We start from the raw sequence: 25,332 nt of genomic DNA on the forward strand, positions 1-25,332 counted from the left end.
TTTGTCACACATCACAATTCAATCGAGAAATAGTTCACTGTTGAGTAAAACAAAAGATGATGACACTTCAAAGCGATGATTTTTTTGATTTTTCAGTCAGCTCATAAGGCACCCACTTATTGAGCCTTTTCACCTTTCCAATTTGCTTCAAATGCCAAATGACTGTAGAATGGCATTGAACATTGAACGCCAATATTGAATTCTTGGACAACTTCTTGTGTAGTTGTAAGAGGATCAGCTTCTGTAATGGCTCTGTAATGGCTTCTGTAACAGAGGTTGTAAACTTTCAATGTATGGCCACTGTGCTCCTCATCTTCAAGGCTCTTGTCTCCTTTGCAAAACTTCTTGAACCACCACTGTACATTCTTTAGCAGTTCCTGGACCAAATGCATTGTTGATGTTGTGAGTTGTCTCTGCTGCTTTATGAGCCATTTTGAACTGAAGAAAATTGCTTGAATTTACTTTTTGGTCTAACATCATTTTCCTGGTCTAAAATAAATATAAAGTAAACAGCAAGTAATAAGTCAGTAGCAAAAACAAACAAACAAAAAACCATAAAGCGAGAAATGTGCATTAAAATGATACATAACATAACCACATTTATTTAAGAATATATTCCAGTATCAAAGTCAGATTTCAGCAATGCAAAAACTGCAGTTACTTTTGCACCAACCTACTATTTTCAAAGAAGTTGAAAAAATATTGTTTTGATACAACCTGAATTGTAATCTGCTAAAATGTGTTACAATGGAGTGTGGTAAAACAGGAAAAGGCTTATTTGGACAGATTTACAAATTATATGAAAATAATAGGTGCTTGAAGCCTGTGGATGTTCATTTTTGTGTTAATCAGCAGGCAGCTTGCTGCAAGTATTTGAATCTATTATGTATTGAACCAGTAGTATCAAAGTTGTGTTTCATTCAGTTTTTTAGAAACAACTATTATCATTTCTATGGATTTTTTTTTTTTTTGTCAAATCAAAAGCCAAACATTCTTGCTATGCCATACACCCATTCACTGATTTTGCAATGGTAACATTTTATTACAGTATTTTGAACAAAGGGCTGGCTGAAATATTTCTGAACCCAAAACCCCACCTTCAACCATTATTGTGAAGTATTGAATAGGCTTGGAAATTAGCTTTTCCTGTAGACTTGATATGTTTTCAAAATAAATTTAATATAAGATTACAAGGCAAAACAACACTTATATGAAAAACTATGCTGTGGTGAAGTCATTTTGACAGCTAATGTTTGAATTACAAGAAATGTCAAGTTGCTGTATCTACTTCCCATATTGTCAAAAGTGAAAAGGAGAGAGATCTCCATTTCCATATAGATTTGCAGCAGATAGATATTTTGAGGTCAAACTACAGTTCTAACATCAGTTCTTGGCACTTGATGTGAGTGCAAAGGAGATGTTCATAGTTCAAAATCCGTTTAACTGGGCAGTGAAGAACTTCCATTTAACTTTCACTTAGAAGTGGTTAATCTGCAGTAATGACATGCTTAAACCCAAGTATCAGGAGAAAAATTCAATCGCATTCTATAAATGCCTTACAGCTGAGGAATATGCTCAATCAAAACTATATACTCATGAACTGACACCAGTACCTTTTCTTGTGAATAGATAGTTTCACAGATGGGATGTATAGAATCTCATTGTAGATCAGCATTTACAGATTTACATTTGCAGTAGATTTTTGATGACTTGAGGCTTCCCTATTAGTTGAGCTGGTGAAGAATCTGCCTGCAATTCAGGAGACCCCAGTACAATTCCTGGGTCGGGAAGATCCCCTAGAGAAGGGAACAGCTATCCACTCCTGTATTTTGGCCTGGAGAATTCCATGCACTGTATAGTCCATGGGGTCGCAAAGAGTTGAACGTGACTGAGAGACTTTCACTTCAACTTTCTTTTGATGATAGGGATCACTAACTTTGAGCCCCAGTTAAGCGAACTTTTATATTCCCCTCTGCTTACAAAAGGATTACATTTTCTCATTAATAGTCTGTATTACCAAAATTGTACTAATTATCATTAGATTTTGAATTTTGCTAATGAAATATGTGGAAATTTTTTGTTATTATGTATGTACCTATATGTTATTTTGATTTTGCCTCTTGCCTGCCAAGCCTAAACCCTATTTACTATGTAGTCCTTTACAAGAAAACTTGGCCAACACCTTTTGCAGATAACAGTGAATACAAGGAGCGAATGAGAATCAATAAATAGTGCTTGTGAAATGAGAAAACAGATGTGCCTAGAGAAGACGGAGATAAGACACCTGAAGTAGAAAACTTGTGGACATGATCCGAGCAAGAAAGAGAATCATAATACTGCACCATGAAAGCTAAAGCAAGAAGAGTTGGTAGAGGAAACCATTAACAGTGTAGTCTTCTTGTTATTGTTTATTCATGTCCAACTCTTCACGACACCGCGGACTGCAGCACACCAGGCTTCCCTGTCCTTCACCATCTCCCGGAGCTTGCTCAAACTCACGTCCATTGAGTCAGTGATGCCATCTAACCATCTTATCCTCTGCTGTCCCCTTCTACTCCTTCCTTCAATCTTTCCCAGCATCAGGGTCTTTTCTTAAGAGTTGGCCCTTTGCATCAGGTGGCCAAAATATCAGAGCTTCAGCTTCAGCGTCAGTCCTTCCAATGAATATTCAGGATTGATTTCCTTTAGGATTGACTGATTTGATCTCCTTGCAGTCCAAGGTGCTAAATAAAAAAGAGATGACTGGAAATACTGTGCCCACCCGAATCCTGTGTTTCAGCCTCAGTGGAATACCCTCCATTCTTGAACATCCTCTGTGCTCTTCTATACTTTTCTTCATCTTTATTTTCCATAATACCTTTCATACTGTGTCACTCCTCTTCCTCTTCCTGCCACTAGTCCTCTTGAAGTCTAGCCAGTACTTTAAAACTGTACTCAAATTCTGTGTCTTAAAGTAATTCAGAATTCACAATTTGAATTAATCTTTCCTATTTCATTTTACCTTTACATTTTTAGTACTGCTATTATATGATTAACCTGTGTGTTTGTGTGTGTGTATCTTTGATTTTTTTGGTACAACTTAAAAATTTTTTGAATAAATGACATGAGCCCTGTTACCTTTAGTTAAAATATAATCAGAGATTAGTGAAACTTAATAGTTGTGGGGTTTATCTGATATCAGGACAGGTCAAGGTGTTCGTTCAAGCAGGGTCATTACTTGTCCTTATATTCCATACATGCTTCCAGAGAGTAGTAGTGTTTTTCAAACTTCAAATTGTGATCCATTAGTGAGTTATAAGGAGAAGGCATGGTACCCCACTCCAGTACTCTTGCCTGGAAAATCCCATGGATGGAGGAGCCTGGTAGGCTGCTGTCTATGGGGTTGCACAGAGTCAGACACGACTGAGCGACTTCACATTCACTTTTCACTTTCACACTGGAGAAGGAAGTGGCAACCCACTCCAGTGTTCTTGCCTGGAGAATCCCAGGGACGGGGGAGCCTGGTGGGCTGCTGTCTATGGGGTCGCACAGAGTCAGACACAACTGAAGCGACTTAGCAGTGAGTTATAAAATCAGTTTAGTAGGTTACAACCAGCACTTAAAAAGTTAAATAGAATATCAAATGATAGAGTTCAAGTAATAGGAATAAATATTATTTCATAACATTTATTTCTTTTATAATGATTACTGAATATTCATATAAACCATATTTTTTATTGTGAGTTATAGTCTGTTGCCTAAAAGTCATGACATAAAGCTTTGCACATTTTAGTTGCTCAGTTGTTAAATTGAATGGAATATTTGACTTGAATTTACCATACTTACATGAAATTTTAGGGATGAATGTATCATTTCAAATATAATCTGCATAGATAAGCAAATTTAAAAGTAAGTCAAACATGTGCCAAGTATTTGCTTAGCAAAATTATAACAGTTTATCATAGCTTTGCAAAAATTTGAAGATAAGGACTATAGACCACTATGACAATATATTCTGCTGTGGCTAGATATAACACTGTACATTTATGGTTTGCTTAAAATCTATATTTTGCTATAAATATAGAAATATATAGAATGGAAATAAAGTGTTCAAATACCAAATTTTATATAGCAAAATTTTACCTAATTTCCAATTTAAAAAGCCTGATTTATAGCTCAGAGATTCTCTCTCCTCTGAGTTAATGAGTCTTTGCTTTTTGTATTTGACACCAGGATTAATACTTTTTTTCAGAGACATTTCTAAGAAACTGTGTGTATAGCCACTCATTAATTATATTAGAATTAAAGTTTCACAATAACTGAGGAGGACTGAAATGCTCTAGAACTCAGATCTCCTGTAAAGGGTCAATTTTTCCTTATGGAAACCTTCATGGTACAAGTCAGAAGTCCTAAATTATCTTAGTTATCATCAAATATTTTCTTTTGAATATTTATAAAATATAAGAAAATAAAATCGTTTAAAAAATATTGACAAGCCTAATTGTAGATACCCAAAAGGAAATTTTATTATACATAGTTATTTTCCAGAATAACTTTTAACCCTAGTAGCCCTAAACCAGTCAAACAAGTAATAGAATTTTCAGAGCTATACAGTTCAAGAAAGCTGTGATAAATATTCAGTAACTTAAATTTGATTTGTAATAAGTTCAGATTCACTATAGTCTGTTTATGAAACAATAATCATAGCATATGAGCATTTTATTTACTAGGAAGAAGTTGAATAATTTAATGAATGATATTAAGATGTGATTAGAACATTTTTTTCCTTAAGAAAAACTCACTAAAGACAAGCCTACTTGGTTGCATGTATATGGACACACAAACTTACTCACTTAGACATCATTTAGAATATTACAAATCAACAAAATTTTCTTCTTCATATTTTTTTATCCACTCTTTCCTATTTAGTTATTTATTTTGGTTTGAGGAAAAAAAAACAGGAAGATATTTAAAGCAAAAGTTTTACTTTTTGAATCAGCATTTGTAAACTGATTAGTGGGTGAAAGATATTTATTGAATTGTATTTAGTCATATGAACTTCAAATTCTTACAGGAATCCAGTTTGTACTGAAGATAGGAATAGTTAGAAAGGTATTTTTGTAAAGAGTGAAAAAACAAAAAGCTAGAAGGGATAAATAAAAGTGGGGCTCTAAGGACTGACTATTAATCTCTTCATGTTACAACAAGATGACTAAAGGAGTTTGGTGTTCTCCCTAAGAAGACTTCTAAAGCGTATCTGTTCTGTGAAATGTTTTTTCCTTTGTACTATTTATTTATTGTATGTTTTCACATGGCTTATCGTATGCCTTCATAGCATTCTTTTATTGTATGTTTTCACATACGTAAGCATTCTTTCCTTGGAACGTTGTTCCTTAAAAAGCAAAACTTTTAATTAAGGATTTTTTAGAAATTCAGAATTGGAAATTTTCTGATGTGTATATTCACATCTAGAGACCTGTTTATTTTGGAGGGATACAAGATTTCTGAAGACTCGGCCTGTATCCTTAATTTCTTTTTTTGTTATCCCGGTGCTTAGTACCTGCTGTTTATGTCATGGATATTGGCAGCTTTTTTTACTGAACGCTGAGTCTCTTTAATTTGAGTAAGATGGAAATTGATCAGAGGATCAAGAACCCTGAGTTCTGACTTTCCCACTCTTGAATGTATGTTTGGGCAAATAATTTATCTTCATTCTCTTTTATTACATAGCCATAAAATAGGAATAAACAGTCATATCCTTATCTCTGGTATAGGATATTATATAAATTATGATTACTGTACTTTCGTTCTATAACTCCTACTTCTGGGGAAAATGAAAGCCATTGGCTACTCCAGCATGAACTTTAACTTTCTATGCTCTGACTCAGCATCTTCCTTTCATCTCTCCCCTGTATAGAAATTTATCCATATTTGGACCTCTTCTTTTCTCTCAATGTGAATGAGGTATATCTTTATATTTAGGGTTATTCTTATTGTCTTTTGCCTTTGACTCCATCACCTTTGGCCTTTAGCAGAACTTGGCTCCAATGGTTGATCTCAGTTTGACTAGATTTTTTTTTTTCCTTCTATACAGTGATCTCTGTACAGTGATCTCTATACATTAAAAAGTTAGTAGTCTCACCCTCTTAAGGTAACTGATGTTAACTTTATTGTATCCTTTCATTTTTTATGCTTTGTAGAATTGTATGTTTGTGTGTATATGATATTTTCTTCCTTTTTATAAAAATGGAATTACAAAGTATATATTATACAGCAGCTTGCTGTTGTCACTTAAAATATCTCATGGGCATATATGTTTAATTTTCTCTTGGGCAACAGTATAATATTTCACAGAATGAATATATTCAATGGATCCAGTTACCATTTTTGATGTTGATCTCTTCATATTTTCATATTTGCTCCAGTTATCAACAGTGCTGTGCAGTAAGCATACTTGCCTGTAAGCCTTACACACTGGAGCTTTAATTTTAATTGACTATATTTGAAGGCGGGAGGAGAAGGGGACAACAGAGGATGAGATGGTCAGATGGCATCACTGACTCAATGGACATGAATTTGAGTAAACTCCGGGAGTTGGTGATGGACAGGAAGGCCTGGTGTGCTGCAGTCCATGGGGTCGCAAAGAGTCAGACATGACTGAGCGACTGAAGTGAACTGATATTCCTAAGAGTGGAAATGCTAGATCAAGGGGTATGCAACTTTTAAAATTCAGTAAATACTGTGAAACTACTTTCCCAAATAGTTGTACTCACTTATCTTTCAAAAAATCAATGTTTTTTAACTCACGTTCTCTAAAACAGCAGTGATCTTTTTGCTAGTCGCATTGATGAAAGATATCTCATTGTTGCTTTGGTTTTGATTATGTATTAATTGGCTAATTGTGTTTCCTCTTAAGTGAGTTACCTGTTAATAGCCTCAGCCTAGTTTTGCTGGATTCCTTCCCCTCTTCTTGACAATTGGTAGGACCTCTCTATGTGCGGATTATCATCTCCTCAACATGCCATCTGAATGTTGCCTCTCAGTCTCTGATTTTCTTAAACTTGTTTAAAGACATTGTTGCCATATTGAGTATTTTAAAGGTAGTCAGCCTGTAATAAGTAGATACTTGTCCTACTGGATATTAAATTTTACTGATTAGTCGGTGAGAACAGTATGATACTGATACAGAAATAGACAACTATAGCAGAATAGAGTGCCCAAGAGCAGACCCAAGTGTATGTAGCATAATGGGGAGGGAGGAGGGAGGAGGGTTCAGGATGGGGAACACATGTATACCTGTGGTGGATTCATTTTGATATTTGGCAAAACTAATACAGTTATGTAAAGTTTAAAAATAAAATAAAATTAAAAAAAAAAAAAGACAAAAAAAAAATATGATGAAGGGGAATTTCAATTAAGTTGGAGGAAAGAATGGAGTATTTAACTACTTGTTTTAAATAATTGACTCTCTGCATATGAGAAAATACTCTTCACACCTTGTACAAAAAAATCAATAAATTTCAGATGAATAAGTGAACCAGATTAAAAACAGGTTCTTTTCCTTTCCTCTTCCTACAGCAGTACCCTCTGCTTATCTCTGTCAGAGATTTATATTACATTAAAAATGCCCATTTATTTGTATTTTTTCTTCATTAGATTGTAAATACCACGAAGGCAAGAACTGTGTCTTGTTAATTGTATCTCCCTTGCATACATGTAATGTTAGCACCTAGTACATTATTTTTATATATATATAAATATGGAATTAGTGAATGATTTCATTTGTCCCTCTCTTGTTCTGTATTCTGTTTTCCACTCCCAAGAAAATTATCTACAGAATAAATGTATTATAGAAAGCTGTTCACTTTGGCCATAAACTTGCAGTAGTGATATAATCAAGAGAGGCCCGGAGCCTGGATTAGGATAGTTGGTAGGGTTAGAAGTAGAGGACTTCACAGATTTAGTAGGAAATAGACTCAACAACGGAGAAGGCAATGGCACCCCACTCCAGTACTCTTGCCTGGAAAATCCCATGGACGGAGGGGCCTGGTAGGCTGCAGTCCATGGGGTCATGAAGAGTCAGACACGACTGAGCGACTTCACTTTCACTTTCCTGCATTGGAGAAGGAAATGGCAACCCACTCCAGTGCTCTTGCCTGGAGAATCCCAGGGACGGCGGAGCCTGGTGGGCTGCCGTCTATGGGGTCGCACGGAGTTGGACATGATTGAAGTGACTTAGCGGCAGCAGCAGCAGACTCAACAAAACCCTGATGATTTAGTTGAATGTTTTAGTGAATAGTAAAGGAGAAAGCATAAAAGAATAACTTAGAGACAGTCACCGGGATATGTTGTAGAAGAAAAGGGCCTTTTTTTCCTACGTGAGATTATTACTTGTCTGCCTTTTTGGATGCGTTTTGTCTGCCTAACACTAAAACCCTATTGCGAGTATAGTTCATTTTCTTTTCTCTTGCAAATCTCCTTGTGTGTTTTCTGCTTCTTCCTTTCCCCAGTTGCTGAATTCTGTTTTAACTGCACCTACTCTACCTCTGAGGACAAGGTGGGGGGAAGTGTGAATAGTCAGAGGCAGAACACTCTTAGCAGGCAGGATAGGAGAGCAAGGAACACTTAAGTACTTAAATTTTATTCTGTCTCAAGGATGGTTGTATACTGTAGAAGAGATACATGATGCACACTGAAAAATTGGAAGGGAAGGAGTTCATGGCGTTTGGGGTTTGTTAAGGGAAGCACAAAGCATATGAGGATGAAAGTAGAAATAGATGGTGACTCTCAGAGCATAAGTTTTAAATGGTGATGGTGGGTGGAGAAAATGATAGGATGATTATTTTTTAGCTGTTTATTGATAGATGGTATACTCAGACTTTAGGATTCTGGTATGGCAAGGATAGAGTACACTTTGAAGAGAGGAGAGCTTTTGATGTAAAAGCCTTTGATCTATTCATACTCTGTGTGGTACCAAAAAGAAATCCTGATTGGTACCTAGTAAATGTTTATTGGAGAGTAAGTTATGTTTTATGACTTTCTATGTATAAATACTAGATTTTAGTTTTAATAGATATGTTTTTTTATTTGAAAAGTTTCTATGTTTGCTACTATATTCAGAGTACCTCTGATATTTGGCAAAACTAATACAATTATGTAAAGTTTAAAAAAAAAATTAAAGTTAGAGCTGTGGATTTCTTCTCCATATCCATCGCCAATTTTAGCAACATGTTTAGGTTAACAAAATTTTACTACATTAAATTAGTCTGGACAGAGGAGCCTGTCGGGCTACAGTCCACGGGGTTGCAAAGAGTCGGACATGACTGAGCAACTTTACACACACACACATGCAACCTTCTTGACAGTCTGTTAAACATTAGACCTAGTAAATACAGCAAGTAAACTGTAGACCATAATTTGAAATATATTGTTTTCCTGATTTTCAAGGATTAACAAAATGAAATGTTTTTTTTTAATTTAACAAAATTGCCCATGCTTATAATTTTAATGTATAATAATAAGAATGTGAATTTTCTCAAGACTTTTAAATCTTAATGTCAGCTTGGTAATAAAGTTGAAATAGTAACTCTCTTCTATAATAAAATCACCTTAAAGACATTATAACTGGCATTTAAATATATTCTGTTTACTAACCTTCTTGTAAATGCTGTACTCTGGAGAAAGTATCATTATTGTAGTTATATAGATAAGAAAGTAAAGTGCCAAAGGAATTAATTTTTCAAAAGCTACTTATAATCCACAGTTAGAATTTGAATACAGGTCTTTCTGAGTACAAAACCTTCTTTCTTTCCACTATGTTTAGCTTTCACTCACTAACTATGTTATGTTAGTGTTATGTTATGTTAGTATAACATAAACTATGTAACATAACAATATACTCATGTATATGTAATACATATCCAGGAAATAACGAAGAAGTCTAGAAAATAGCGATAAGTTATGACAGACATAGTCTCTAATCTAACAGCCCAGGTTGCATTTAGTTGTGTACTCCTTGTTTTATCTTTTTGGTGTACACACGCTGTAAAGGGACACTATTGTTTTTATTTACATTATTGCACACTACTTCACTTCTGACATTAGATGTGTGGATTTTCCACACATCAAGTAATTCTCCCACACCAGCTGGGTGTCCTCTAATTTAACTCAATTCTGATACTGTCCACCGAGAGAAGGCATCAAATCTCACAGGTTAAGGGTTCAGTCCTTCAAGATGTCCCCACTATATACTCCCCAAAGCAAAGTCCATGTTGTTACTGGTGCTTCTGACCTCCAGTCTGTAGATGAGAGATTTTTCTACCACCCTCTCCTCAAATTCAGTTTCTTTGCTAAAGCAGCTCACAGAACTCAGGAATAGCCCAATGAAAGAGATGGGAAGGATAGGCACAGAGCTTCATGCCCACTCCCAGGCTGTACCACTCTCCCAGCACCTCCACTTGTTCGTCAGCCTAGGTGGCGTGTAAAACCCCAGGCTGAGTTTTTATGAAGGCCTCACAACTTAAGCATGATTGCTTAGATTGATTAAATAATTGGCCATTGATTTTTTTTAATTGAAGCATAGTTGATTTACAGCGCTGTGTTAGTTGCTGGTGTATAGCAGTGTGATTCAGGTATGCACATACATACACATGCATATAATACATATTCTTTTTCATATTATTTTCCATAATGTTTTATTATAGAAGATTGAATATAGTTCCGTGTGCTATGGAGCAGGACCTTATTATTTTATATACAATAGTTTGTATGTGCTATTCCCAAACTCCTAATTTATCCCTCTCCCACCTCCTTTCCCCTTTGGTAACCATACCTACGTTTGTTTTCTATGTATGTGAGTGAGTCTGTTACTGTTTTGAAAATAAGTTCATTTGTGTTACATTTTGGATTCCACAGAAAAGCGATACAATATGGTGTTTGTCTCTCTCTGTCTGACTGACTTCACTTAATATGATAATCTCTACATCCATCTACATTACTGCAAATGTTATTATTTCATGCTTTTAAGGATTGAGTAGTATTCCATTATGTATATATACCACATCTTCTTTATCCTTTCATCTGTCAGTGGACATTCAGGTTGCTTCCACAGTCATAAATAGTACTGCTATGAACATTGAGGGTGTATGTATCTTTTTGAATTATCATTTCCTCCAGATATATGCCCAGGAGTGGGATTGCTGGATCATATGGATGTTGATGATTTATTCAATTTCCAGTTCCTTTTCCTGGAGGTCACGAGTGAGGGTTCTGGAGGTGAGGGTGTGAGACTGAAAGTTCTGATAGTCTACTCTTGGTTGGTTCCCCAGGCAACTAGCCCCCATCCTTAGGTTTCCTAGAGGTTTTCCAAAAGTCACCTTATAAACTCTGGTGTGGCTGAAAGGAACTTGTTATAAATAACAAAAGGCACCTTTATCTTGTCATTTGGGAAATGGCAATGTTTTTTTTTTTCAACTTATGTATTTTAATTGGAGGCTAATTACTTTACAATATTGTAGTGGTTTTTGCCATACATTGACATGAATCAGCCATGGGTTTACATGTGTTCCTCATCCTGAACCCCACCTCCCTCCCCAACCCATCCCTCTGAGTCATCCCAGTGCACCAGCCCTGAGCACCCTATCTCATGCATCGAACCTGGACTGATGATCTGTTTCACATATGATAATATACATGTTTCAATGTTATTCTCTCAGATCATCCCACCCTTGCCCTATCCCACAGAGTCCAAAAGACTTCTACACATCTGTGTCTGTTTTGCTGTCTCGCATATAGGGTTATCGTTACCATCTTTCTAAATTCCAATGGTTTTAAGAAATTCTCTGCTCTATTCCAAAAATATATATATTTCTTATTATAAATCACAATATTACATACCCATCAGAGTTTGTATCTAAAATTAGTTCTCCTCTGTTTATGTATACCTAAGAAAAGTCTTTACTGGTTCAAGATGAAATAAGGAAATGTAGTGATGATGAAGATGAATTTATTCAACATAAATGACTGTCTTATATGAAATGTTGGTAAAACTGTGGTCTGTTGTTGTAGGTTGACGATAATGATGTTATTTTTCACTTTTAAAGACAACATCAAAGCAATGATAATCCCATGTTTTTCCCTGTTCCAGTTGTTAGAAGATTTATTTACTACTTTATGAAATTTTTAAGACTTATTGTGAGTGCTGCTGGTCATCTTACATAGCTTCTTGTTAACTAACAAGAAAAGTATTTGATCTGGTGCTGTTTGACCTTGCTGTACATTAAGTACATTGATTTTTCACTCATATTTATTGAGTACATTTTATATTTTCATTCCTAGTACCTGGTTATGGATTATTATGTTGGTGGGGATTTGCTTACTCTACTCAGCAAATTTGAAGATAGATTACCTGAAGACATGGCTCGATTTTACTTGGCTGAGATGGTGATAGCAATTGATTCAGTTCATCAGCTGCATTATGTACACAGGTGAGTAAGATGCAGTGAAGGAGTGGATTATATAAATGTCAGAAGAGATGTTTTTGTAAGAAAGTGATCATTTTGATGGCCATGGGATGATTTCTTCTTTGTAAACTGACAGGTGTAATGATTTAGTTTAAAAATTTCCTACAAATGTGTTATTTGGTATATAGTTTCAGATGGAATGAAAATAAAAAGGCCATTTACAAAATGACTTTTATATAGGCCTGCTTTTATGCCTGTTTCAAATGTTAAAAATCTCTATTTAAACATCTCATAATTTATGTGTAATAAAAAATGTTAAAACTTATTGGATGGTTTAAAAGGCAGCCTCACATTTTAAAAGGAAAGAAAGTAGGAAATCCTCCCAGAGTTATTGGTGAATTAATCATTCAGATGAGAAAATCTTTAGAGTTGTACAAAATGTGGGAGAGCAGAGACACTAAGGAGAAGCAGGCAAAGGGATCCTGGCATGTTAGAAGGAACAACCATTTTCTAAGACAGTGGTTTGAAAACTTCAGGATATGCATCAGAGTCATATGGAGGGCTGTTAAAACTCCAGAGTTTCTGATTTGGTAGGTTGAATGGGGCTGGAGAATTGGCATCTCTAGACCAGCAGCAGGATCAGTAGCATCACCTGAGAAGGTGTTAGTTACTTAGTTTTAGTTGCTAAGTTGTGTCCGACTCTTGGAACCGCATAAGTCGGACACGATTAGCGACTAAACTAACTAACTAACTAACTAACACCTTCTCAGGTGATGCTACTGATACTGCTGCTGGTCTAGTGACTTCACTTTGGATAATTTATGCCAAGATAGCAATGGGTGTTTCTTTTGAGTTGCAAGTGATAAGTGTAATCTCTGTGAAGAACAGGAATGGGGGAAGAAAAAAATTTTTCTGCTTCAGTGTTTATTTTGATGTGGGTATCCTATGTTATGGATATCTTATGATGATTGATTTAATTAGTAATGTTTTGGGACATCATTAAAATAATATTTTGGTTAAAAATTTTTGTATTTTTCAGATCTCAATTTTACTTTTCCTATTTGCATGCTTTTCTCTGTTGATATCTGATAATCATAAATTTTACTGAAAACTAAAACATGCACACACTTTAAAAATTGTAAAGTACAGTGCAGTTTTTAAGATGGTACTGTGGTCTCCAGAATGAATTATAGTATAAGAACCCCAAAGTGCTTTTTTGTTGCTTAAGCAGTAATCCAAGATTGTAGCTGAGGACTGCCATTTAAAAATACTTTAAGATATCATTTCATCAAACATTTAAAGGATAGTCCTAGACTTATGGAGTTTAAAGACACTTTACTTGGCTCACATCTAAATTCTCAACAAGGAATAATCATTTCTGAAAATAATGCATCCAGATACAGAGATAGTAAGTATAAAGTATTTCTGTTACCCTCCTTTCTGCCAGGTTGTGACAGATATTCTTAACTGATCATAGGACCCTTTCCCACCGACTATATATGCAGTCTTATCATTATTCTCAACACAGTATTCTGGGTATCAACTATGTTTCTGATATTGACATCTGGATTGAAATCCATTTCAACCCTCAGTGCTGCTTGAGTACCAGGCTGGGTTTAGAAAAGGCAGGAAAACCAGAGTTCACATTGCCAACATTCGATGGATCATAGAGAAAGCAAGAGAATTCCAAAAAAACATCTACTTCTGTTTCATTGACCATTCTAAAGCCTTTGACTGTGTGGATCACAACAAACAGTGGAAACATTTTAAAGAGGTGTTAATACACACCACGTTACCTGTCTCCTGAGAAACCTATATACAGGTCAAGAAGCAAGAGTTAGAATCAGACCTAGAACAACGGACTGGTTCTGAATTGGGAAAGGAGTACGTCAAGGCTGTATATTTTCACCCTGCTTATTTAACTTCTGTACAGAGTACATCATGCAAAATCCTGGGCTGGATGAATCACAAGCTGGAATCAAGATTGCCAGGAGAAATACCAGTAACCTCAGATATGCAGATGACACCACTCTTACGGCAGAAAACAAAGAACTAAAGAGCCTCTGATGAGGGTTAAAGAGGAGAGTTTAAAAGCTGGCTTAAAACTCAGCATTCAAAAAACTAAGATCATGGCATCCAGTTCCATCACTTCCTGGCAAATAGAAGAGGAAAAAGTGGAAGGAGTGACATTTTTTTTTTTCTTGGGCTTCAAAATCACCACAGATGGTGACTGCAACCATGAAATTAAAAGACCCTTTCTCCTTGGAAGGAAAACTATGTCCAACCTAAACAGCATATTAAAAACAGAGACATCACTTTGCTGACAAAGGTCCATATAGTCAGAAGCTATGGTTTTTCCAGTAGTCATTTACAGATTTGAGAATTGGACCACAAAGAAGGCCAAGCACTGAAAAATTGATGTTTTCATACTGTGGTTCTGGAGAAGACTCTTGAGAGTTCCTTGGATAACAAGGAGATCAAACCAGTCAATGCTAAAGGAAATCAATGCTGAGTATTCATTGGAAGGACTGATTCTGAAGCTCCAGTACTTTGGCCACCTGATGTGAATAGTGGACTCACTGGAAAGACTCTGATGCTGGTAAAGATTGAAGGCAAAAGGAATAGGGGACGGCAGAGGCTGGGTTGGTTAGATGGCATCACTGATTCCACGGACATGAATTTGAGCAAATTCTGAGAGATAGTGAAGGACAGGGGAGCCTGGCATGCTGCAGTCCATTGGGTCACAAAAAGTCAGACATGACTTAGCTACTGAACAATCACAACTTAATGTTAAATGAATCCTATTCATACCATTATTGGACAGCTCCAGTGTTACAGAATTTTGCTTTATGGTAAGCTGAATTTCTTTTTCTCCTAATCATTGGTCCTAGTTTTGTCTTCAGAGTCAAATATAATAATCTAATTTATCTTATAGTCATTATGCTTTCTGAAGTCATCTCTTCTTTAAGTTAAATATCTAAATGTTTATAGTGTCTCTGTTATCAAAATTTACATATTCTCTTTCCCACTGTCTGACACATGTACACATACACACATGTACTCTCTCTTTCTCTTATCAACCTATGACCACTTCCATACCTCTTCTCTCTCCCTTCTTGTCTTTCTTTTTGCTTGGCAGTGAACATGTTCAGGTGTGTCATTGCACTTCTTAAAATGTTATTCCCATTTTCTTGATAGACTGTTTCAGCAAGTAGTTTACTGAGGAAATATTTGTTGAATCCTCTTTTACAAATAGCATTGTGCTATTTATACGTGAAATTTTAATAAGTATAGCATACAGTTCTGACACTGAAGACAAGCTTCTTGTTCGTTTGGGGGCACGAAATATAAGATAAATAAAATTTAGTGAAGGTTTTTTTAAAAGATAAAACCAAGCTTATTTTAAAGTGCATATGGAAAGGCCACAGAACTAAAATAGCTAAAATGGTTTTGAAAAAGGAGAATGAAGTAGGAAGAATCACTGTAGCTGATATTAAGACATACTATATTGATGTCTTAAGCAAGACTCTTGTAATGGTGGAGGAATAAGCACATAGATCAGTAGATAGAATAGAGAACCCAATCATAGACTGACACAAATCACTCCCAACTGATTTGGCAGAAATCGTAGTATGAAGTAAAGGAAGACACATTTGAGATGAATGAATCTCTTCAGTGAAATAGATAATATAAAAGAACTATTGTTGTTGTGCATTCGTTTAATCCAGCTCTTTTGTGACCTCATGGACTGTAGCACACAAGGTTCCTCTGTCCCTGGTGATGTCCAGGCAAGAATAGTGGAGTGGGTTGCCATTTCCTTCTCCAGTGGGTCTTCCCAGATCAGAGATCAAACCTGTGTCTCCTGTGTCAGCAGTCAGATTCTTTACCACTGAACCACCAGGAAAGCCCAAAGGAACTATGTGTGTGTGTGTGTGTGTGTGTGTGTGTGTGTGTGTGTATATATATATATATATAAATATAAATGAGCTAATATAAATGGTACATGTAATGAATGATCACTTTGTAATTTGTTGTATGCTGTGTTAAAGTATAGGATAGTGTACTGATCAAATGATTTACTTTTTTTTTTTTTAATTTTATTTTATTTTTAAACCTCAAATACTGTTTAGTTTTGCCAAACATCAAAACAAATCTGCCACAGGTATACATGTGCTCCTCATCCTGAACCCTCCTCCCTCCCCATTCCATCCCTCTGGGTCGTCCCAGTGCACCAGCCCCAAGCATCCAGTATCGTGCATCGAACCTGGACTGGCAACTCATTTCATACATGATATTACACATGTTTCAATGCCATTCTCCCAAATCTTCCCACCCTTTCCCTCTCCCACAGAGTCCATAAGACTGTTCTATACATCAGTGTCTCTTTTGCTGTCTCGTACACAGGGTTATTGTTACCATCTTTCTAAATTCCATATATATGCGTTAGTATACTGTATTGGTGTTTTTCTTTCTGGCTTACTTCACTCTGTATAATAGGCTCCAGTTTCATCCACCTCATTAGAACTGATTCAAATGTGTTCTTTTTAATGGCTGAGTAGTACTCCATTGTGTATATGTACCTCTGCTTTCTTATCCATTCATCTGCTGATGGACATCTAGGTTGCTTCCATGTCCTGGCTATTATAAACAGTGCTGCAATGAACTTTGGGGTACACGTGTCTCTTTCCCTTCAGGTTTCCTCATTGTGTATGCCCAGCAGTGGGATTGCTGGATCATAAGGCAGTTCTATTTTCAGTTTTTTTAAAGAATCTCCACACTGTTCTCCATAGTGGCTGTACTAGTTTGCATTCCCACCAACAGTGTAAGAGGGTTCCCTTTTCTCCACACCCTCTCCAGCATTTATTGCTTGTAGACTTTTGGATCACAGCCATTCTGACTGGTGTGAAATGGTACCTCATAGTGGTTTTGATTTGCATTTCTCTGATAATGAGTGATGTTGAGCATCTTTTCATGTGTTTGTTAGCCATCTGTATGTCTTCTTTGGAGAAATGTCTATTTAGTTCTTTGTCCCATTTTTTGATTGGGTCATTTATTTTTCTGGAGTTGAGCTGTAGGAGTTGCTTGCATATTTTTGAGATTAGTTGTTTGTCAGTTGCTTCATTTGCTATTATTTTCTCCCATTCTGAAGGCTGCCTTTTCACCTTGCTAATAGTTTCCTTTGATGTGCAGAAGCTTTTAAGGTTAATTAGGTCCCATTTGTTTATATTTGCTTTTATTTCCAATATTCTGGGAGGTGGGTCATAGAGGATCCTGCTGTGATGTATGTTGGAGACTGTTTTGCCTATGTTCTCCTCTAGGAGTTTTATAGTTTCTGGTCTTACGTTTAGGTCTTTAATCCATTTTGAGTTTATTTTTGTGTATGGTGTTAGAAAGTGTTCTAGTTTCATTCTTTTACAAGTGGTTGACCAGATTTCCCAGCACCACTTGTTAAAGAGATTGTCTTTAATCCATTGTATATTCTTGCCTCCTTTGTCAAAGATAAGGTGTCCATATGTGCGTGGATTTATCTCTGGGCTTTCTATTTTGTTCCATTGATCTATATTTCTGTCTTTGTGCCAGTACCATACTGTCTTGATAACTGTGGCTTTGTAGTAGAGCCTGAAGTCAGGTAGGTTGATTCCTCCAGTTCCATTCTTCTTTCTCAAGATCGCTTTGGCTATTCGAGGTTTTTTGTATTTCCATACAAATTGTGAAATTATTTGTTCTAGCTCTGTGAAGAATACCGTTGGTAGCTTGATAGGGATTGCATTGAATCTATAAATTGCTTTGGATAGTATACTCATTTTCACTATATTGATTCTTCCGATCCATGAACACGGTATATTTCTCCATCTATTAGTGTCCTCTTTGATTTCTTTCACCAGTGTTTTATAGTTTTCTATATATAGGTCTTTAGTTTCTTTAGGTAGATATATTCCTAAGTATTTTATTCTTTCCGTTGCAATGGTGAATGGAATTGTTTCCTTAATTTCTCTTTCTGTTTTCTCATTATTAGTGTATAGGAATGCAAGGGATTTCTGGGTGTTGATTTTATATCCTGCAACTTTACTATAATCATTGATTAGTTCTAGTCATTTTCTGGTGGAGTCTTTAGGGTTTTCTATGTAGAGGATCATGTCATCTGCAAATAGTGAGAGTTTTACTTCTTCTTTTCCAATTTGGATTCCCTTTATTTCTTTTTCTGCTCTGATTGCTGTGGCCAAAACTTCCAAAACTATGTTGAATAGTAATGGTGAAAGTGGGCACCCTTGAAGTTCATAGCAATACAGGCATACCTCAAGAAACAAGAAAAAAGTCAAATAAATAACCTAACTCTACACTTAAAGCAACTAGAAAAGGAAGAAATGAAGAACCCCAGGGTTAGTAGAAGGAAAGAAATCTTAAAAATTAGAGCAGAAATAAATGCAAAAGAAATAAAAGAGACCATAGCAAAAATCAACACAGCCAAAAGCTGGTTCTTTGAAAGGATAAATAAAATTGACAAACCATTAGCCAGACTCATCAAGAAACAAAGGGAGAAAAATCAAATCAATAAAATTAGAAATGAAAATGGAGAGATCACAACAGACAACACAGAAATACAAAGGATCATAAGAGACTACTATCAACAATTATATGCCAATAAAATGGACAACGAGGAAGAAATGGACAAATTCTTAGAAAAGTACAACATTCCAAAACTCGACCAGGAAGAAATAGAAAATCTTAACAGACCCATCACAAGCACGGAAATTGAAACTGTAATCAAAGATCTTCCAGCAAACAGAAGCCCAGGTCCAGACAGCTTCACAGTTAAATTCTACCAACAATTTAGAGAGGAGCTAACACCTATCCTGCTGAAACTCTTCCAGAAAATTGCAGAGGAAGGTAAACTTCCAAACTCATTCTATGAGGCCACCATCACCCTAATACCAAAACCTGACAAAGATCCCACAAAAAAAGAAAACTACAGGCCAATATCACTGATGAACATAGATGCAAAAATCCTTAACAAAATTCTAGCAATCAGAATCCAACAACACATTAAAAAGATCATACACCATGACCAAGTGGGCTTTATCCCAGGGATGCAAGGATTCTTCAATATTCGCAAATCAATCAATGTAATACACCACATTAACAAATTGAAAAATAAAAACCATATGATTATCTCAATAGATGCAGAGAAAGCCTTTGACAAAATTCAACATCCATTTATGATAAAAACTCTCCAGAAAGCAGGAATAGAAGGAACATACCTCAACATAATAAAAGCTATATATGACAAACCCACAACAAACATTATCCTCAATGGTGAAAAATTGAAAGCATTTCCTCTAAAGTCAAATGATTTACTTTTATATTTGCCTTATGGCAACCCACTCCACTATGCTTGACTGGAGAATTCCATGGACAGAGGAGCCTGGTAGGCTGCAGTCTATAGGGATCGCAAAGAGTCGAACATGATTGGAAGTAACCAATACTTTTTCTCCATAGTTTTTAAGCTTCTGGAGGTAGAGACTATGATGTTTTCCTTTATTGTGTTGGATAGATATATTTTATTATGTATCTCTGGAGGTTTCCTTCCTCTAGACAGGGAACCTTGTGTTTGTTTCAAAGTCTTCTTACTGGATGTGGGTTAGTTGGTTTTTGCAATATAGCATTCCCATTGTCAAATCATATTTTAGAAACAGTTGCTATTGCATCTAGTATTTAGACTATACATAAACTTTAAAAATAGTTAAATCAGTCATTGTGTAATGTCCACTGGATTGTATTTCCTCATAGTGTAGTAGTTTATCTAGATGATTATTCATTCCTTTTCTTTCTCCTATCATACCACAATGGATTTAGGTAGATTAAAGTGCATGCAATAAAACAATGGCAGAATATTTGTATGAGTAAAGAATCATGAGATAGAACTTATAATTAAAAATGAAGAACCTAAATCAGGAAAAGATAACTAATGAGCAGAAGTTGTTGTTATGTTTTCATGTTTTTCATGCTTGCCCATACTTATTTTACTTGGTATATAGCTTATTCATGTAAAAATGCTCACATTTCAGATCAGACAAGAATCCTAAGGGCTCATGCACACCAACTTTTTGTTGGATAGACTCTGTCTCTGAAGTCAAATTAGATTGGTTTTGTGGAACATAATGGAATGTGTGTGCTTTCCTGTGTTTGTCTTAAATATTAAGTACTGGCTTCAACAAATCCTGGGGTGGAAAGTATTTTTTGAAGTACTCTGTCCTTACTGTGGTCCAAAAATAAAACAAAAGGCAAAAAATAATTCACTTATTTTTCATGGATTTCTTCATCACTTCTTTTTCCTCATGGAATTTATTCAATATTCAAGATTTATGACTATAGTTTTTATAAACCTCACCTACTTAATGTTAACACTGTTTTATGTAAATGGTTAACTCTAGGGTAAAGTGTACTGATACATTACAAGAAATGGATCAAACCTATTTTTATAGAATTTGTTGAGGGAAATAACACAGAATTCAGTTTCAAAAAAGTTTTTTCATCCCTTATCCCATAAGATTTTATGAAGGATAGGTATGTATAGGCCTCCACCAGGGCTTCAGGCAGATTTCATCTCTTTTCAGCATGGATATGTAATATGATTTGTCAGTTATTCTCTTGGTATATGTAAAATTATTATACTTTTAAAATGAAATAGAGATACTTTGAAGCCCAAGGCTAATAGAAAAAACTCCCTTCAGTCTCCTACAGGTCTGAGTCTCATTTGAAAACTAGAATTTTTGATACTACTAATGAAGGAGTTATTTGTATAATACCTTAAAATTACTAAAGAATAGATAGTTTTACAGTTAGAAATTGTCAGACTAGAGTTGTAGGTGAAGTTGGGATGTCAGCCATTATAGGGATCATTTTACTTAAAGATAGTCATTGTATTACAGTGCATTTAGTATTTCAGTAACTGCAAGGAATCTGGGCCAACTTCACAATTTAAAGGGACCAGTCTCAAAAGACCACCCTTATTTCTGGCACCAATTACAGTTTGGGGGGTTCCCAAAACCATTTTCAATTTTAATAGTTTTTAAGAGAGATTCAGAAAACTCACTGAAAGCTCTCCTACTTAAAGTTCCAGTTTAATACATGGAAAGGGTATAGAGTAAAATCAGCTGGGAGAAAGAAGTACACAGGGCAACTCTCAGGAGAAGTATCAAACCCAGGGCTTCTGTCCTCTTCTCCTTGTGAAGTTAGGATCGCATTACTTCCCTGGCGTCCATGTGACAGTACAAGTGGAGTACTGCCAATTGCAGAAACTCACCTGAGCGTTTGGTTTCCAGAGTTTGGGGGACTGCTCAATCACATATTGCCTATACGACTGACCTTTCGTCTCCAGCCCTCTCCTGCAGTTGAGATGATACTTTCCAGTCCCTTTCAAAGATAAAAGTGATACTACATGGACCAAACAAATTACATCAACATGAATTACATTGTTAATCTGTTTGGTGGCCCAAGGCCCCAGACAAAGATGCCCTATTGGGTATGATGTTCCAAGGACCTAGAGGTCACCTACCAGTAGCTGCAGCAAAAGCCAGACATCTCTTTGGGTGAGATTAGTTCTTCAGTGCACAGGCGACTTCCTGGCCTTTAGCCAAGGGTCTTTTACAACAAAAGGGTCATATTTGGTGGGGTGGGGTGCTTAGATTTAGTGTAACATTTATATAATAAACAGAGCAATAATTCCATTGTGAGTATGTCTGTCATTTGGAGGAGCTCAGTAGGGATAAATTTAAAGAAACCAGTAATTCATCTAATAAGGCCATATTAGATGGCCTTCATATTTTTGTACTACTATGTTAATTACTTGTTTTCCCCCTTTGATCTGTTATTTGTACCATATGATGAACTTGTGGAGAACTGTTTAGCATAGAAACTAGTTGAGGGTTAGCAAAGTTGAGTTCTTTCTCCGGCTGATCATTTTATTATATCCTGAGGAGGCTTTAACTAAATCTTCTGATATGCTTATTTATTAATATCAGTATTATCAAAAGACCTACGTAATGTGATTTAATCTTACCAGCAAGGCCAGTGTTAACACCATATGGTGAGTCAGAAGATCCTGGCGTGTTACCAGGGTCCAACTGACTTAGCAACCATAAAGTCCATCATCATGTCATATGACTAAATTGTCTTCCAGAACAATGGCACTCAGGTTTGCAGAATTCTGTTTGACGATGCCAGGTGCCAAAAGCAGGAAGTTGTTTCAGCAACATATGGCTTCACCCCTTGTGGTATCTGGTGCAATTGAGCTAAGAGACAATACCATCTCTTGCTCTAAGTCTCTCACAGAGCATCAATATACTATTGGATTCCCCTTATTACATAATCCATTTATTTATACTTTTATCCTTAGCTATTACTTTTCCTTCTCTCCATTTGTCACTTATTCTTGCTCAAACTTTTGGTTCTTTGGGAAAAATGTTAGGTTTGACCCTGTGCTGGTCCAGATTGACAACAGCAGTACTGGCAGGTGCCTCCATACCAATGCATTGATGCAGTGTAGGGTTGCATAAATACAGAAATACCTATCTGAATGACCAAACAACCCAACAGTATTCCCCGCCAGCCTCCGCTTTACCAGATGGGAAGATGGCATGGCTCACCCTACCAAGTCCTTGGGAATACTGACATTAAGGTTTAAAGGCTAGAATTTCTTCTTAGGAATTATCCTTGCTTTTGGCACCTACAGTTGTAGCCCTGGGGCTGAGACTCTGCATCTGGTAGGAAGGTGAGATGAGGAGGGAAGAATTATACAGTCATACCATCATCCGGAGGTTTGTGACATTGTACAGGAAACAGTGATCAAGAACATCCCCAAGAAAAAGAAATGTAAAAAGGCAAAACGGTTGTCTGAGGAGGCCTTACAAATAGTTGAGAAAAGAAGAGAAGCTAAAGGCAAAGGGGAAAAGAAAAGATATACCAGTTGAATGTAGAGTTCCAAGGAAAGCAAGGAGAGATAAGAAAGCCTTCCTCCGTGATCAGTGCAAAGAAATAAAGGAAAATAATAGAATGGGAAAGACTAGAGGTCTCTTCAAGAAAATTACAGACACCAAGGGAACATTTCATGCAAAGATGGGTTCAATAAAAGAAATGGTATGGACCTAACAGAAGATATTAAGAAGAGGTGGCAAGAATACACAGAAGAACTATACAAAAAAGATCTTCATGACCCAGATAACCATGATGCTGTGATCACTCACCTAGAGCCAGACATCCTAGAATGTGAAGTTAAGAGGGCCTTAGGAAGCATCACTACAAATAAAGCTAATAGAGGTGATGGAATTCCATTTGAGCTATTTCAAATCCTAAAAGATGATGCTGTGAAAGTGCTGCACTCAATATGCCAGCAAATTTGGGAAACTCAGCGGTGGCCAAAGGACTGGAAAAGGTCAGTTTTCATTCCAATCTCAAATAAAGGCAATGCCAAAGAATGTTCAAACTACCGTACAATTGCACTCATCTCACACACTAGCAAAGTAATGCTTAAAATTCTCCCAGGCGGGTTTCAACTGTACGTGAACCATGAACTTCCAGATTTTGAAGCTGGATTTAGGAAAAGCAGAGGACCCAGAGATCAAATTGCCAACATTCGGTGGATCATCAAAAAGGCAAGAGAGTTCCAGAAGAACATCTGTTTCTGCTTTATTGACTACGCCAAAGCCTTTGACTGTGTGGATCACAACAAACTGTGGAAAATTCTTAAAGAGATGGGAATACCAGACCATCTGACCTGCCTCTTGAGAAATCTGTATGCAGGTCAAGAATCAACAGTTAGAATTGGACATGGAACAACAGACTGGTTCCAAATCAGGAAAGGAGAATGTCAAGGCTGTATATCATCACCCTGCTAATTTAACTTATATGCAGAGTACATCATGCAATGTGCTGGGCTGGATGAAGCACAAGCTGGAATCAAGATTGCTGGGAGAAATATCAATAACCTCAGATATGCAGATGACAACACCCTTATGGCAGAAAGCGAAGAAGAACTAAAGAACCTCTTGATGAAAGTGAAAGAGGAGAGTGAAAAAGTTGGCTTAAAATTCAACATTCAGAAAACTAAGATCACAGCATCTGGTCCCGTCACTTCATGGCAAATAGATGGGGAAACAATGGAAACAGTGAGAGACTTTATTTTCTTGGGCTCCAAAATCACTGCAGATGGTGACTGGAGCCATGAAATTAAAAGATCCTTGCTCCTTGGAAGAAAAGCTATGATCAACCTAGACAGCGTATTAAAAGGCAGAGACATTACTTTGTCAACAAAGGTCCATCTAGTCAAGGCTGTGATTTTCCCAGTGGTCATGTATGGATATGAGAGTTGGACTATAAAGAAAGCTGAGCGCCGAAGAATTGATGCTTTTGAACTGTGGTGTTGGAGAAGACTCTTGAGAGTCCCTTGGACTGCAAGGAGATCCAACCAGTCCATCTTAAAGGAAATCAGTCCTGAATATTCATTGGAAGGACTGATGCTGAAGCTGAGACTCCAATACTCTGGCCACCTGATGCGAAGAGCTGACTCACTGGAAAAGACCTGATGCTGGGAGAGATTGTGGGCAGGAGGAGAAGGGGATGACAGAAGATGAGATGGTTGGATGGCATCACTGACTCAATGGACATGGGTTTGGGTGGACTCTGGGAGTTGGTGATGGACAGGGAGGCCTGGCATGCTGCGCTTCATGGGGTCACAAAGAATCAGACACGACTGAGTGACTGAACTGAACTGAACCATCATCCTCCTTCATGTCCTCTTCCCCTAAGAAAGTAAAGTATCACAGATTTACTTGTTATATATTACTGGTGAAATAGTTTTCTTTTTATCACTAAGAAGGCTTTTGTTTTGCCTCGA

The 25,332-nt window shown here is 36.5% G+C and overlaps 1 protein-coding gene across 18 annotated transcripts in view; it reads left to right on the forward strand.

The window, feature by feature from the left end:
• The window catches only part of CDC42BPA (CDC42 binding protein kinase alpha), a 297,113-nt gene that overhangs the window by 112,566 nt on the left and 159,215 nt on the right, over nucleotides 1-25,332 (forward strand). For all 18 annotated transcript variants that reach the window (XM_044943085.2, XM_006062426.4, XM_044943088.2 and 15 more), the window contains one exon: nucleotides 12,316-12,464. In XM_044943085.2, the coding sequence (XP_044799020.1) occupies nucleotides 12,316-12,464 (149 nt within the window). The remainder of the gene's footprint in view (nucleotides 1-12,315; nucleotides 12,465-25,332) is intronic.

Source organism: Bubalus bubalis, chromosome 5 (genome assembly GCF_019923935.1).
Source record: "Bubalus bubalis isolate 160015118507 breed Murrah chromosome 5, NDDB_SH_1, whole genome shotgun sequence".
Classification (NCBI taxonomy): domain Eukaryota; kingdom Metazoa; phylum Chordata; class Mammalia; order Artiodactyla; family Bovidae; genus Bubalus; species Bubalus bubalis.